The 17,153-nt window shown below is 38.0% G+C and overlaps 1 protein-coding gene across 1 annotated transcript in view; it reads right to left on the bottom strand.

Moving 5' to 3' along the window:
* The window catches only part of LOC148946241 (cholesterol transporter ABCA5-like), a 133,365-nt gene that overhangs the window by 61,393 nt on the left and 54,819 nt on the right, over positions 1–17,153 (bottom strand). Inside the window, exons 11-12 of the mRNA XM_089097644.1 lie at positions 16,889–17,038; positions 5,132–5,361 (exon numbers count right to left, since the gene is read on the bottom strand). Coding sequence (XP_088953770.1) covers positions 5,132–5,361; positions 16,889–17,038 — 380 coding nt within the window. The remainder of the gene's footprint in view (positions 1–5,131; positions 5,362–16,888; positions 17,039–17,153) is intronic.

Raw genomic sequence — 17,153 nt, 5'->3', positions numbered from 1 at the left:
AGAAATGAAACATTATTGCCGGGATATACTTGTCCTAAGTGAAGTTACATGGACAGGAAGCGGACTAGAGAAACTTGTCGACGGATACACATGGGCTTTTAGTGGAGATCGTGCAACACACCGCGATGGAGTCGGAGTTTTGATATTACCTCGCGCATCGAGGGTAATGGTGAGCTGGAACCCTATAAACGAACGTTTATTGTTGGTCCAATATCTCAAACCACACCAAATTGACCATCATTACCTGCTATGCTCCCACAGATGAAGCCGACGACGATGACAACGACAAATTCTATGAAATGTTACAAGCGGTAACCAAGGATGTGCCCGGACATGATATTCTCTGGGTTGTGGGTACCCACAATGCCAAAATTGGAGCAGACCGTCAGTATTGCCCATAAGTCATGGCCCCACATGGCATAGGAGTTATCAGTAAAAACGGAGCGCTTCGTGTAGACTAAGCACTGAGCAACGACTTCACCATAGGTGGCACATTGTTCGAGCATAAGTCAATCCACAAATATTCCAGGGTGTCCCAAGATAGTCAAACAAAAATCCAAACCGACCACTTTCCAATTCCAAGACGTTGGAGAAGCAGCTTGTTTGACGTATGTGGTTTTCGAGGAGATAACGTTAATTCAGACCACACATTGATGATGGTTGAAATACATATTATGTTAAAAGCTCAAAAGAAGAAAGCGACCAGTACCTATAGGCCGTTTGACACCGACAAATCAAAAAACTGAGACTTACGAAAGGATTTCTGTATTTCTCCGAAAAACAGATTTGAAGCATTGAATCTAACAGATGAAACTGACAATCATGGTGTCGAAGATATCTGGTTGATAATCAAGAATACCTACCATGATGCCACCAAGACAATTTTTCTTTTATCAGCCTTTAGTAAGATTTTTGAAAAATGTATGTACTGTAGAGTTTTGTCGTTTCTTGATAAAAACAAAACAATTTTTCCATTGCAATCAGTTTGGTTTTCACCCTAAACACTCAACAGAACATGCTTACATGACCTTGCTGAAGTTCATTGACAAGGCACTTGATTAGGGTAGAATTCCAGCTGCAATTTTTCTTGATGTCAGAAAAGCGTTTGACAGCGTATCACAAACTATCCTATTTTCCAAGATGGAACAAATAGGGATACGAGAAACAGTTATCATTGGTTTGAAACTCTATTTGAAAGGTCTATCAGTATTGACCCTAAACTTCAAGATCAATTCCGTGTTGATTTTAGTGTCCCTCAAGGGTCAATCCTAGGACCTGTTGTATTCCTTATATTCATCAATGATCTTTTTATTACTGTATCTGAACAAACTAAACGAAGTTGCTGTAGTATTTGCGATCACAATTTTGTTTCACCTAGTGACGCAGCTCAAGATCCAGTGCTATTTGCATTTGCAGATGTTACTACTCTTGGGTGTTCAGAAATTAAATATTCTTCCCTTATCAAGAAAGCGTATTCTGTTTTAGAAAGAACCTTTGCTTGTTTCAATGCAAATCGCCTTGCCCTAAATCTAGCTAAATCTAGTCTACTTCTTTTCCAGATCAGCCCCTCTTATGTGTAGACAGTTAGTTATCTCCTCCCTTCTTTTTTCTCCACTATCTTTACTTTTCAATTTGCTTAATTCATTTATTTTGATTGACATGATAATTTTTTGGGTTGTTTAGTTTTTTTCTTCTTTTTTCTTCTTATCCTTCTGTTTCATTTTAGTGCTATTATTTAATGTTATATTTAGTCTCCCACTCTCACAGGTCAAAGAGCGTTTGTGGGAAGTCTAAAGTTCTGTAATATTTTCTGTGTTTCTTCTGAATAAATTGATTGATTGATTGGACATCGGACGAAACCTGGAAATTCAATGATCGGCGAAAGGAAGCGAAGAGAAATATCCTGAATGTGTCAAGGCCCGAAGATAAAGAACGTCTGCAGCTTCGCTATAAATAAGAGGATAAAGCTCTCAAAAAGAGTACAAGAAGATATAAGCGAAAAAAGGTAGAAGAGAAAATGGAACTTGTCGAAGAGGCTGTGAAGAAAGGTGTCTCCAGGATGGTTTACCGACTAACCAATGAGACAGTTGGAAAAAAAGTGAATCGCTTTTCGCTTGGTCAAGATGAAACCAGCAACGTAATTTCAGATCACAAGAAAGTAGACGAAAGATGGACATCCCATTTTGAAAATATACTAAATCATCCCCCACCCCAAGAGAGAGAAACTGTACCTGATATCCTGTTTTTACGTATTGACGCAAAGGGTTGTGTTCTATCCCCCTTTATATGGATTATTTTGATGGAATTTGTCTTAAGCAGCACAGGAAAGGCAATGGGAGACCACGGAATCAAATGGGGAGGAAAAAGTCTCCTGGCCTTAGATTATGCTGATGATTTAAGCATCCTAGAGGAAAATGGGAGCAAAATGAATGAACTCTTAACTGTTTTGCGTGTTAAGGGCGGTAGGATCAATTTGAAAATTAATGTTAAGAAAACCAAGCCACAAAGGCTAGTAATAAGTGAAGATGAAAAGGTGACGTTGGGTACTGAAAAGATTGATCAGGTGGGCAGCCTCACTTACCTTGGTAGCATTATTAGTAAAGATGGTGGGAGCAGTGAAGATGTTAAAAGTAGAATAGCCAAGAATCAGGGTGTTTTTTCACAATTAAATTTTTTTTGGAAGAATAGGAAGATAAGTCTGCAAACCAAGATTAGAATATTAGAATCTACAGTGATGACAGTGGTCAAATATGGCTCTGAAGCATGGGCACTCAGAAAAGCGGATGAAGATTTGCTAGGTATTTTCCAGAGAAATTGCTTAAGGATTGTTCTGGGTACCCGGGTGACTGACCGTATTTCAAACATTAGACTATACAAAAATATGGTTCAATACCACTCTTTAGGGCTATAATGAAAGAAAGGTTGAGGTGGCTAGGGCACGTTGTGCGGATGAAGGATGACAGATTGCCAGAGATTGTTCTTTTCGGCCAACCGTCCAGGACTAAACGGAAAGCAAGTCGTCCTCGTCTGGGGGGGGGGGGAGGACGTCATAAAGAAAGATTTAAAGGAAATGGGAACTTCGTGGGCGGGTGTAAAAAGAGAGGCTTTGAATAGATTGGGATGGAAGAGGAGCATGCGTAGCTGTGTTCGCCTCAGGTGGCTTGGTGCTGCAGTGAATTGGTAGTAGTAGTAGCAGTAGTAGCTGATCCTTACAGCACTGTAGAGGTAGAAGCGGCGGTCAAAAAGCTTAAAAATGACCGTGCACCGGGAGTCGATGGGATAACGGCAGAAATGCTAAAGACATCCTTTCTAGCCTGCCTAAATGTATGGACTGCTCTTCTGGTAGCAGTTTAGAGAATGGAAAAGGTTCCACGTGATTGAACTAGAGGTATTCTAGTCAAACTATTCAAGAAGGGAAATGCTCTCAACTGTGACAACTGGAGGGGGATCAACCTGACTTCAGTGTCGAATAAACTCTTGGCCACGATTATATTGCAGCGTTTGAGAGCAGTTCTTGACTCACATCTAAGGGAAGAACAACATGGATTCCGGCCTGGTAGATCAGGTTCTGATCTTAATTTTATCCTCAGACTTATGGTGGAAGAGCCAAGAGAAAGGACTAAAATGCTGGATCTGCTCTTCATTCATTTTGAAAAAAGCGTTTAATTCCATCGATCACCATGTTTTATGGAAAATTTTGAAACTTTATGGAGTATCTAATTAACTAGTCCGAATAATAATGGCCCTTTACAAAGAGAGCAAATTATGTGTCCGAACGGAAAATGGGGAGATAAGATTCTGCAAGATTGTCTCTAGGGTGAAACAAGGATGTATGTTGTCCCCGTTCCTATTCGTCCTAGTAATGGATTATGTCCTACGGCAAGCATCAAACTTTGGTGCAAAAGTCAGTGGCCATTAGCTCACAGAGCTAGACTTCATAGACAACTTAGTACTTTTAGAAGAGGTGAAGCAACATTTGCAGCAACTACTTGACACCATAGCAGACAAGGCTGAGAAAGTTGGACTAATAGTAAACGTTGGTAAATCGAAGAGCACATCCAACTCACCTTTGACCCTTAAATACAACGGGAAAACAATCGGACAAGTCCAGAAATTCAAATATCTTGGAAGTTGGATTGAATATGATGGAGGGATAGTCAACGAGATAAAAAGGAGAATTGGACAAGCAACATCGACCTCCAGCCAACTGAAACCAGTATGGTGAAGCAATAAATACTCTTTGCCCCTAAAGCTCCGTCTGTTGAATAGCAATGTTTGACGTTCGTTCGCCCTTATTCAAGTGAAAGCAGGAAGCTGAATGTCCAGCTGCAAAAACGTATCCTAGCATTTGAAAATGTCTGCCCCAGAAAAATTCTTAGCATTTTCTGGGAAGACAGGGTTACGATCATAGTGGCTTGCAGACGATCAGGTCAACCGTCAGTAACTAATCCCCTGAAGCAGAGAAGATGGATCAATCTTGGTTATGTCCTCCGAATACCAGGAGACCGTCTTCCAAATGCTGTCTACGAGTGGCAATCCGAGGGTGGGCGAAAATGAGAGCGACCAAAACACGTCCTCTGACGACAGTACGACCAAGACCTGTTGAGTGCTGAGCTGTCATTACAACCACAGTGGGAAGACATCACGGCTGTTGCTCCGCTCCAAGACATCTGGCGAGGCTTTGTTGATGCCCTATGTGCCAAACTTGCCCCTGGAGGACTAAAGTCTAAGGTAACTTTATAGAAAAATCACCTAAATTTCCAAATTATGACACTCAATATTTAAAATTAGATATATAATGCAATAATATTTATTAAGAATATAATGTTTAAGTATATTAAGTATTAAATGATTTAGTATATACTATAATTATTGAAAAATAATGATATTTCAAATTAAGGCACTGATGACGAATTAAATTGAAAACCAAATATTAAAATTTAAGAAACTGAAAACGCTGGTAAATAATCTCAAGTAGTTTTTTGGGTTCCATTTTAACTTGAACTTATTTTTGAGCCTCAACTGTTATTTTGATTAGAGTTGATCAATTTCTATCCTTTTAAATACACGTTTGATGGCTTGAAGCTTGATTTTCAGGGCGTACGCAAAAAAAGAAAATAAAAAAACTCACGTAAGGTGGTATCCAACTCCAAATTTATTTTTAAGAAAAAGTGAGCTGCCACAGCATCGTACTTTACCATGGCTGACGATGGCTTTACGATCAGCCAATATGTCTGCTTCATCCATGAAATGAGTTGTTAAAATAATACATTTTCCTTCTTTTCGTTTCTTCAATAGTTCCCATAAATGACGTCTTGAATATGGATCAACACCAGCTGATGGCTCGTCAAGAAAAATAATCTAGAAAGTGTAGTTTCCGTCAAGAGGTTTTTATGGCTCTAAGTTGTTTTTTCCTCACTGTTTAAGTTCTTATTTGGTTTAAGTTCCTTTAACAGTTACTTGTTAAAATTGGATCTAAATCCGTCAAAGTTAGCCTAAGCTGAAATAAAATCGATAATGATCTCTAAATAGAAAAAAATTACTTTCATATTTCGTATTACTTTCATATTTCCCTACCCTCCGTTTCTTTAAATATATTTTTCAAGTAGTAAAGTCAAATAGTTGGCCCCTTAAAAATAGTTTGGCCGCCTAGTTTTAAGTGAATAATTGGGCAAACAACATCGAGGCAGCGATTCCAATTAAGGTCATAAGCCCGAATAAGCTCCTACAGACTATGATGTTATTAAGGCGTTATTATGAATAGCGAAAATTAATTATTTAGGTACTATTGCAGCTTCCAAACAGGGGTCAATGGGACCAATCCTTCAAACGCACTGAATAAAAGTTCTTAGTTTCTTCTGCGTTAATACATTTTTTTAAAGTTGGGTTTTGATTTTTTAAACTTTAAATTGCTTGAAACTTTAAATTGAAACTTTTTAAAAATTTCAATTGTTAGATTTTTATTGTAACTGCAATGTAAGATTATTTTTCTTTTTCTTCTTGTTTGGATTATCATGGAAACGCATTTGCACAATCTAACCAGCAGAATTAAATTCTAGATCCGCCATGGTTGCTGCAACTGAAACTGAACTCTTGTCCCATATCATAGGCAGCGCAATAGCGCTACCTAAGTAAAGAACGACTTGGCACAATGTATTATTTTTTTTCTTTCTAGACCAGGGCATTTCGTATCGAAGGAGTTGTCGTAGAAACTTCGAAAAGGGCTCATTCAATTTGAAATTGGAATGGCTAGTGCCCTTTTTAATAGTTGGAAGTGTTTGAGATGCAGCGAACACCCCTTCCACACCCACCATTTCCCCAAACAAATCCAGTCAAAATTTTGAGATAGCCATTTTGTTCAGCGTAGTTGATTTCCAGATGGAAATTATGTTTTTAAGGAGGACACTCCCCCCATAGCCCTCAGAGCAATGGTTGTAAGTTATGCCCTGGGGGTATATAAGGTTTTAATTGAAAGCTTTGTTGTAGAAACTTCAAAAAGGGCTCATTCGATTGGAAATTCAAAGGGCTAGTGCCCTTTTTAATAGTCAAAAGTTATTTGAGGGCAACTAACCCCCCTCTGACGCCCACCTTTTCCCCTAACACATCCAATCAAAATTTAGAGATAGCCATTTTGTTCATAGTAGTTGAAAGTTCTTGAAATTAGGTCTTTGAAGATGACCCCACCCCCATAGCCCCCAGGGCAAGGGTTGTAGGTTATGCCCTGGGGGCATATAAGGTTTTTATAGAAAGTGTTGTCGTAAAAACTTCAAAAAGGGCTCATTGGATTGGAAATTGAAATGGCTAGTGCCCTTTTTAATAGTCGAAAGTGATTGGAAGCCAACTAACACCCCTTCCACGCCCACCATTTATCGAAACACATCCAATCAAAATTTTAAGACAGCCATTTTGTACAACACAGTTGAAGGTTCTGGAAATTATATCTTTGAGCAGGACACACCCCTCAAAGTCTTCCAGGCAAGGATTGTAAGTTATTCCCTGGGGGCATATAAGCTTTTTATAGAAAGCGTTTTCGTAGAAATTTCAAAAAGGTCTCATTCGATTGGAAATTGAAATGGCTAGTGCCCCTTTTAATAGTTGAAAATAATTCGAGGGCAACTAACCCCCTCTCACGCCCACCATTTCCTTAAACTATATGCAATCAAAATTTTGAGATAGTCATTTTGTTCTAAGAATTTGAAAGTTCTGGAAATTATGTATTTGAGGATGACAAACCCCTTAGAGCCCCCAGGGCAAAGGTTGTAAGTTATGGCTTGGGGGAATATATGGTTTTTATAGATAACGTTGTCATAGAAACTTCAAAAAGCGCTCATTCAATTGGAAATTGAGAGGGCTAGTGCCTTTTTTAATAGTCAAAAGTAATTGGAGGGTAACTAGCCCCCCTCTCACGCCCACCATTTTCCAAAAGAGATCCAATAAAAACATCCAGCTAGCCATTTTGTTCAAAGTAATAAAGAGATTATGAAATGAGTTCTCTGAGGATGACACTCCCCCCAAAGCCCTTAGGAATTATGATTTAAGTCATGCCCTGGGGGCATATAAGGTTTTTATTGAAAGCTTTGTCTTAGAATCTTGAGAAAGCGCTCATTCGAATGGAAATTCAAAGGGCTAGTGCTATTTTTAATAGTCAAAAGTGATTGGAGGCCAACTAACCCCCTTCTCATGCCCACCTTTCCCCCAAAAACATCAAATCAAAATTCTGAGATAGCCATTTTGTTCAACGTAGTTTAAAGTTTTGGAAATTAGGTCATTGAGGATGACTAACCCCCTCTCACGCCCACCATTTCCCCAAATACATACAATTAAATTTTTAGATAGCCATTTTGTTCAACGTAGTTGAAAGTTCTGTAAATTACGTATTTGAGGATGAAAAACCCTCAAGAACCCCCAGGGCAAAGGTTTAAGTTATACCCTGGGGGCATATAAGGTTTGTATAGATAGTGTTTTCCTAGAAACTTCAAAAGGGTTCATTCAATTGGAAATTGAGAGGGATAGTGCCCTTTTTAATAGTCGACAGTGATTGGAGGGTAAATGACCCCCCTCTCCCAGCCACCAGTTCCCCAAACGCATCCAATCAAAATTTTGAGATAGCAATTTTGTGCATCGTAGTTGAAAGTTCTGGACATTATGTCTTTGAGAATGACAACCCCCCCCCCCAAAAGCCCTCAGGGCTAAGGTGGTAAGTTATGCCCGGGGGGCATATAAGGTTTTTATAGATAGCGTTGTCATAGAAACTTCAAAAGGGGCTCATTAAATTAGAAATTGAGAGGGCTAGCGCCCTTTTTAATAGTCGAGAGTGATTGAAGGGTAACTAACACCCCTCTCACGCCCATCATTTCCCCAAACACATCCAATCAAAATAGTTCGATAGCAATTTTGTTCAACGTAGTTGAAAGCTCTGGAAATTAGGTCTTTGAGGATGACACTCTCCCAGAGCCTTCAGGGCTAAGGTTGTAAGTTATGCCCTGGGGGCATATAAGGTTTTTATTGAAACCTTTGTCGTAGAATCTTGAAAAAGGGCTCATTCGAATGGAAATTCAAAGGGCTATTGCTATTTTTAATAGTCGAAAGTGATCGGAGGCCAACTAACCCCCTTCTCACGCCCAACCTTCCCCCAAAAACATCCAATCAAAATTCTGAGATAGCCATTTTGTTCAACGTAGTTGAAAGTTCTGGAAATTATGTCTTTGACGATGACGAAGCCTCCACAGCCCTCCGGGTAAAGATTGTAATTTATGCCCTGGGAGCATCTAAGGCTCTTACAGATAGTTTTCTCGTAAACACATCAAAGGGGCTCATTTAATTAGAAATTGTAAGGACTAGTACCCTTTTAATAGTCGAAAGTGATTGGAAGGTAACTAACCCCCCTCTGACGCCCACCATTTCCCCAAACGCATCCAATCAAAATTTTGAGAGAACCATTTTGTTGAATGTAGTTGAAAATTCTGGAAGTTAGGTCTTTGAGGAGGACAACCCCCCCCCCCCCCCCGTAAAGCCCTCAGGGCTAAGGTTGTAAGTTATGCCCTGGGGGCATATGATGTTTTTATAGAAAGCTTTATCGGAAAAAATTCAAAAGAAGCTCATTTCATTGGAAACTGAAAGCGCTATTGCCCTTTTTAATAGTCGAAAGTATTCAGAGGGAGAACCCGCCCCCCCACGCCCATCATTTCCCCCAAAATCCCCGATCAACATTTTGATATGGTCATTTTGTTCATAGTAGTTGAAAGTTCTGGAAATTAGGTCTTTGAAGATGACCCCCCCCCCAGAGCCCTCAGGGCAAGGGCTGTAAGTTATGCCTTGGGGGCATATAAGGTTTTTATAGAAAGTGTTGTCGTAAAAACTTCCAAAAGGGCTCATTCGATCGGAAATTAAAATGGCAAGTGCACTTTTTTATATTAGAAAGTGATTGGAAGGCAACTAACACCCCTTCCACGCCCACCGTTTATCCAAACACATCCAATCAAAATTTTAAGATAGCCATTTTGTTTAACGCAGTTGAAAGTTCTGGAAATGATATCTTCGAGCAGGACATTCATCCCAGAGTCTTCAGGGCAAGGGTTATAAGTAACTCCCTGGGGGCATATACGGTTTTTATTGAAAGCTTTGTCGTAGAAACTTGAAAAAGGGCTCATTCGATTGGAAATTGAAATGGCTAGTGCCCTTTTTAATAGTTGAAAATAATTGGAGGGAAACTAACCCCCTCTCACGCCCACCATTTCCTTAAACACATACAATCCAAATTTTTAGATAGCCATTTTGTTCTAAGAAGTTGAAAGTTCTGGAAATTATGTATTTGAGGATTACAAACCCCTTAGAGCCCCCAGGGCAAAGGCTGTAAGTTGTGCCCTGGGGGCATCTAAGGTTTTTATAGATAGCGTTGTCTTAGAAACTTCAAAAGGGGCTCATTCAATTGGAAATTGAGGCGGCTAGTGTCCTTTTTAATAGTCGAGAGTGAGTGAAGGGTAACTATCACACCTCTCACGCCCACCATTTCTCCAAACACATCCAATCAAAATTTTCAGATAGCAATTTTGTTCAACGTAGTTGAAAGTTTTGGAAATTAGGTCTTTGAGGATGGTACTCCCCCCAGAGCCTTGAGGGCGAAGGTTTTAGGTTATACCCTGGGGGTATATAAGATGTTTATTGAAATCTTTGTTGTAGAAACTTGAAAAAGGGCTCATTCGAATGGAAATTCAAAGGGCTAGTGCTATTTTTAATAGTCAAAAGTGATTGGAGGCCAACTAACCCCCTTCTCATGCCCACCTTTCCCCAAAAACATCCCATCAAAATTCTGAGATAGCCATTTTGTTCAACGTAGTTTAAAGTTTTGGAAATTAGGTCATTGAGGATGACTAACCCCCTCTCACGCCCACCATTTCCCCAAATGCATACAATTAAATTTTTTAGATAGCCATTTTGTTCAACGTAGTTGAAAGTTCTGTAAATTACGTATTTGAGGAAGACAAACCCTCCAGAACCCCCAGGGCAAAGGTTGTAAGTTATGCCCTGGGGGCATATAAGGTTTTTATAGATAGTGCTGTCGTAGGAACTTCAAAAGGGGCTCATTAAATTGGAAGTTGAGAGGGCTAGTGCCCTTTGAATAGTCAAAAGTGATTGGAGGGTAACTAACCCCCCTCTCCCACCCACCATTTCCCCAAACGCATCCAATCAAAATTTTGAAATAACCATTTTGTTGAACGTAGTTGAAAATTCTGGAAATTAGGTCTTTGAGGAGGACAACCCCCCCCAAAAATCCCTCAGGGCAAAGGTTGTAAGCTGTGTCTGGTGGACGTATAAGGTTTTTATAGATAGCGTTGTCGTAGAAACTTTAAAAGGTGTTCATTAAATTGGAAATTAAGAGAGCTAGTGTCCTTTCTAAAAGTTAAGAGTGACTGGAGTTCAAATAACATCCCTTTTACACCCATCATTCCCCAAAACACATCCAATCAAAATAGTTAGATAGCAATTTTGTTCAACGTAGTTGAAAGTTCTGGAAATTAGGTCTTTGAGGATGACACTCTCCCAGAGCGCTCAGGACTTAGGTTGTAAGTCATACCCTGGGGGCATATAAGGTTTTTATTGAAACCTTTGTCGTAAAAACTTGAAAAAGGGCACATTCAAATGGAAATTCAAAGGGCTATTGCTATTTTTAATAGTCGAAAGTGATCGGAGGCCAACTAACCCCCTTCTCACGCCCAACCTTCCCCCAAAAACATCCAATCAAAATTCTGAGATAGCCATTTTGTTCAACGTAGTTGAAAGTTCTGGAAATTATGTCTTTGAGGATGATAACCCCCTCAGAGCCCCCAGGACAAAGGTTGTAAGTTATACTCTGGGGGCATCTAAGATTTTTGATAGAAAGCGTTGTCGTAGAAACTTCAAAGGGGCCCATTCAATTGGGATTTGAGAGGGCTAGTGCCCTTTTAATAGTCAAAAGTGAAGGTAACTAACCCCCCTCTCACGCCCACCATTTCCCCAAACGCATGAAATCAAAATTTTGAGATAACTATTTTGTTGAACGTAGTTGAAAATTCTGGAAATTAGGTCTTTGAGGAGGACAACCCCCCCCCCCGTAAAGCCCTCAGGGCTAAGGTTGTAAGTTATGTCCTGGGGGCATATGATGTTTTTATAGAAAGCTTTATCGGGAAAAATTCAAAAGAAGCTCATTTCATTGGAAACTGAAAGGGCTATTGCCCTTTTTAATAGTCGAAAGTATTCGGAGGGAGAATCCCCCCCCCCCATCATTTCCCCAAAAATCCCTGATCAACATTTTGATATGGTCATTTTGTTCAACGTAGTTGAAAGGTCTGGAGATTATGTCTTTGAGGATGAAAATCGCCCCCCCCCATAGCCCTAAAGACAAGGGTCGTAAGTTATGCCCTTGGGGCATATAAGGTTTTTTTTATAGAAAGTTTTGTCGTAAAAGCTTCGAAACAGGGCTCATTTGATTAAAACTGAGAAGAATAGTGACTTTTTTATTGGTAGAAAGTGATCAAAGGGCAAATGCCCCACCCCACACCCATAATTACCCCAAACACTTCCAATTGAAACTTAGAGACAGCAATTTTTTCAGTGTATCAGAACGGTCTGCAAAATTATGTCTTTGAGGATAACAAAACCCCTAGCCCTCACGGTAAGGGTTGTAAGTTATGCCCTGGGGACATATAGGGTTTTTATAGAAAGCATGGTCATATCAGCTTCGGAAAGGGCTCATTTGATTGGTAATCAGACGCTCTAGTGTTCTTTTTAAGAGTACAAGTGATTGGAGGGCAGCTAACCCTCCCCCCATACACACGTCGTATTGTCCCGAAATGCATCTAATAGAAATTTTGAGATAGCTATTCTATTCAAAATGGTCTAAATATAATATAACAACGCCTTCGGGATTGAAACAATCCCCAGAGTTTAGGAGCAAGGGTTGTAAGCTATGCCCATGGGGTATTTAAGATTTTTATGGAAGGGATGATTGTTTAACTTTAAGAAGAGGCTCAGTCTTTCTCCCTGAAAAAGACTATGGCAATACAAAACGAGCAGAAATTAATTAAAAAACTTTTTTTTTTTTAAAGTAAAAAAAAAGTAAAGAACTCCATTAAACCAAAATGAACAAAAATAGAATCAAATAATCTACCAAGAATACAACTACCGCAAATCACTATTAATAGATAAATGAAACCCCCCCCAAAAAAAAATGAAATTAAAATAAATAAGAGTCAAAGTCAAAACGACCAGAAATTATAAGAGTAGGGTTCTAAACCCCAAGCTTTCTAAATTTGTACTTTACTGAAAAGATTCAAATAGATTTACTGAAAAAAACTGTATTGTCAGTTTAATATACATATGCTAACATTTATTCCTTAAAATCTTAATTGATATTTGATTTCCTAAAGTTAGAAAAGTGAAAACATTTAAAAGAATCTTTTCAGTAAAGTACAAATTATATTATGGCGGGCAAGGGTTGTAAGCTATGCCCAGGGGGTATTTAAGCTTTTAATGGAAGGAATGATTGTTTAACTTTAGAAGAGTCTCAGTCTTTCTCCCTGAAAAAGACTATGTCAATATAAAACGAGCAGAAATTAATTAAAAAACCTACAACTACCACAAAGAATACAACTACCACAAATCAGTCTCAATAAATAAATGAAACCCAGAACAAACAGAAATTAAAATACATAAGAGTCAAACTCAAAATTAATAGAACTTAATATGAGTAGGGTTCTAAGCCCCAAGCTTTCTAAAAGCCGGAGAAAGACTGAGCCTCTTCTAAAGTTAAACAATCATCCCTTCCATAAAAACCTTAAATACCCCCTGGGCATAGCTTAAAACCCTTGCCCGCCAGAATATAATTTGTACTTTACTGAAAAAATTCTTTTAAATGTTTTCACTTTTCTAACTTTAAGAAATCAAATGTCAATTAAGATTTTAAGGAATAAATACATGACAATGCAAGACAGTGCAGTTCTTTTTCAGTAAATCCATTTGAATTTTTTTCAGTGAAGTACAAATTATATTCTGGCTTTTAGAAGGCTTGGGGTTTAGAACCCTACTCATATTAATTTCTGCTCGTTTTGACTTTGACTCTTATTTATTTTAATTTCTGTTTGTTTTGGGTTTCATTTATTTATTGATACTGATTGAGAGCAGAAAGCTGTCAGATATAAATAAGAACCAACTGTCGCCGTTTCACGGTCTCGAGTGTATATTTTTTTCGTAGTTTGTGTATTGTTTTTTTTTTTTTCTTTCTTTTTTTTTCTCTTGAGTGTATATATTATTTTGTTGCTTGAGTGTATATTTTTTTTCTTCGTAGTTTGTGTCTTTTTGTTTTCTCTTATACATTACTCCGCTATTTACCTTGTTATCATTAGTGGGTAAAAAATAAATAAATAAATACAGAAATTGAGACATTCTACTATATATACTAGGGATAGTCAACGAGATAAAAAAGAGAATTGGACAAGCAACATCGACATTCAACCAACTGAAACCAGTATGGTGAAGCAATAAATAATCTTTGCCCCTAAAGCTCCGTCTGTTGAATAGCAATGTCTGACGTTCATTCGCCCTTATGCAAGTGAAAGCTGGGAGCTGAATGTCCAGCTGCAAAAACATATCCTAGCATTTGAAAATGTCTGCCCCAGAAAAATTCCTAACATTTCGTGGCAAGACAGGGTCAAGATCGTAGTGGCCTGCAGACGAACAGGTCAACTGTCAGTAACTAATCCCCTGAAGCAGAGAAGATGGATCTATCTTGATCATGTCCTCCGAATACCAGGAGACCGTCTTCCAAATGCTGTCTAAGAACCAGCTGTCGCCGTTTCACGGTCTCGAGTGTATATTTTTTTCGTAGTTTGTGTGTTTTTTCTTTCTTTCTTTCTTTTTTTTCTCTTGAGTGTATATATTATTTTGTTACTTGAGTATATATTTTTTTTCTTCGTAGTTTGTGTCTTTTTGTTTTCTCTTGTACATTACTCCTCTATTTACCGTGTTGTCATTAATGGGTAAAAAATAAATAAATAAATACAGAAATTGAGACATTCTACTATATATACTATATACATCGTTTCTTGTACAAAAATCACATTACTGATTTAGAAATCACTTGACCAATCGATTCACAAAAAATATATATGCTTGAACACTGAAGAGTAAAGAAAAAATTAAAAAAAACAAAACTTTTTTTTTATTAGATCTTTATAATTGCCTGTTAGTTTGCTAGAAAGCATTGGTTTATTTTCTATCGCAGCTGGATTATTGTTTTTAGTCAGTTTTCTATGCTCTCTGGGTGACCATATTTATAAGGTGGCTGCTTCTGATGATTAACCGACATGTGGAACAAGCTCTCAGCAGAAGTGATGGCAAAAAGTAATAGGATGAGTTTGAATAGTCAAACAGTTCGTGGTAACGAACTGTAAGTAAGGAGCGACCCGGCTCAATGGTAACTGAAACTCTAGAAAACGGTATTTTGATACAAATAGATACATTAAAAGAATAAGATTTTAATGCTGATTTCAAATATACAAGTTTCATCAAGTTTAATCCTACCCATCAAAAGTTAAGCGCCTGAAAAAAATTGGCTGATTTTCGAAAAAAGGGGGAAAAACCCCCTAAAAGTTATAGAACCTTAATGAAAGGCACACCATCAGATTCCGCGTAGCAGAGAGCCCTACTGAAAAGATTCAAGCTCCTATATACAAAAATGTGGAATTTTGCATTTTTTTTTCCAGAAGAAAGATCACGGGTGCGTGTTTATTTATTATTTTTTTTCCCAGGGGTGATCGTATCGACCCAGTGGTCCTAGAATATCGTGGGAGGGCTCATTAGAATGGAAATTAAAAGTTCTAGTGCCCTTTTTAAGTGACCCAAAAAAATGGAGGGCAACTAGGTCCCCTCCTACACTCATTTTTTTTTCCCAAAGTCACCTGATGAAAATTTTGAGATAGCCATTTTGTTTAGCATGTTCGAAAACATTATAAATATGTCTTTTAGGATGACTTAATCCCCCGAAGTTCCCGGAGGGAGGGCTGAAAGTTATGAACTTTACCCAATGTTAACATATAGTATTGGTTATTGGAAAGTATACAGTCGTTTTCAGGGGAGATTTCTCCTGGTATTGGGGGGGGGGGGGAGGGGGGGTTATGTTGGAGGATCTTTCCATGGTGGAAGTTTTCATGGGGAAAGGGACATTGCTATGAAGGGGACGCCAGACTTCCCAGCATTATTTAAAAAAAGATCAGAAATTAAATATAAAAAAACAAGTTTTTCAACTGCAAAAGCAGCAACATCAAAACTTTAAACGAACAGAAAATATTACATATATGATTGGGTTCACCCCCTAGTCAATACCTCGCTCTTTAAGCCAAAGATTTTTTAGTACTTTCATAAGAGCTATTTATTCTAATTAACGGCCTTTGTGATTAAGCGGTCATTTTTAAAGAATTGGAACAAAATTCGAACTTTCGCTTAAAGAGCAAGGTATTGACTGGGGGGCGAACCTCCTAATATACGTATTAAAAATATATGAATATAGAAGTTCGTTACGTAAGTTAATTCGTAAGTTACGTATATTTATTACTAATAAAAACGTTCGTAAATAAAATTATACAAGTTTCGAGAAAGCCATTTAACCAAATAAAAGTAAATTAATATGAAAATTTTGTTTTAATTATTCATGTACGGTGAGCCAAGATCAAAACCTGCATTTATTAAATAACGTTCAAAAATTTAATAAAAAAACAAGTTTTTTAACTGAAAGTAAGGAGCGACATTAAAACTTAAGACGAACAGAAATTATTCCGTATATGAAAGGGGCTGTGCTCTCCTCAAAGCCTCATTCTTTAAGCTAAAGTTTGACTTTCTCATAAGTCTATTTTTTTTTAAACAATGAAAAACTTTAGCGTAAAGAGCGAGGCGTTGAGGAGGGGACAGCAACTTTCATATACGGAATAATTTCTGTTCGTTTTAAGTTTTAATGTCGCTCTTTACTTTCAGTTAAAAAAACTTGTTTTTTTATTTATTTTAAAAAAGGATGATTTCCAAAACTAGAGCAATACCACCGCTATTGATATTACCACAATGTTTTATAAAAAGAAACTAAAAGAAGAGCTGATAGGAGTGCTTCGAATCTGCTTTGAGAGATTTGCAGTTCATGCTAACGTTCAGGTATTGGCGAATGAAGGATAAAGATATACTCTGTGTTAAACGTAATTACTCTTCTCTGACTTTTAAATATGGAATTAGAAGAAATTTACACGTTCTATGGAATTAAAATTCGAATGGTAAAACCTTGAGTAAGGTCCCATCACGAGCATCGTTAACTTCAGAAAATTTCAGATTAAATAGATCAAAATTGGTTATTATTAGCCAGACTACCTACCTTGGGATCGCCGATAAGAGCAATTCCTATCGAGAGCTTTCTCTTTTGCCCTCCACTGAGTTGACCTGTTTTGCAATTTGTCTTACTTGTCAAGTCAACGTCCTTCAATGTTTCAGTGACCATTTGTTCAACCTCATATTCTGGGATCCCCTAAAATGAAATTTCTGATGTCAGACAGGGTCATTTAGGAAGGGGCACGGTAATTCCTTAAGTTTCAAGGGAAGATAGATTTGAAAAGCTATTGTAAAATATACCAAAAATTAAA

The sequence above is a fragment of the Artemia sp. Qi Xiang Cuo genome, chromosome 12 (assembly GCF_049724085.1).
Source record: "Artemia sp. Qi Xiang Cuo chromosome 12, ASM4972408v1, whole genome shotgun sequence".
Taxonomy (NCBI): Eukaryota; Metazoa; Arthropoda; class Branchiopoda; order Anostraca; family Artemiidae; genus Artemia; species Artemia sp. Qi Xiang Cuo.
The sequence above is the reverse complement of the archived record's forward strand: the minus strand, read 5'-3'. Positions and strand labels throughout refer to the sequence as shown.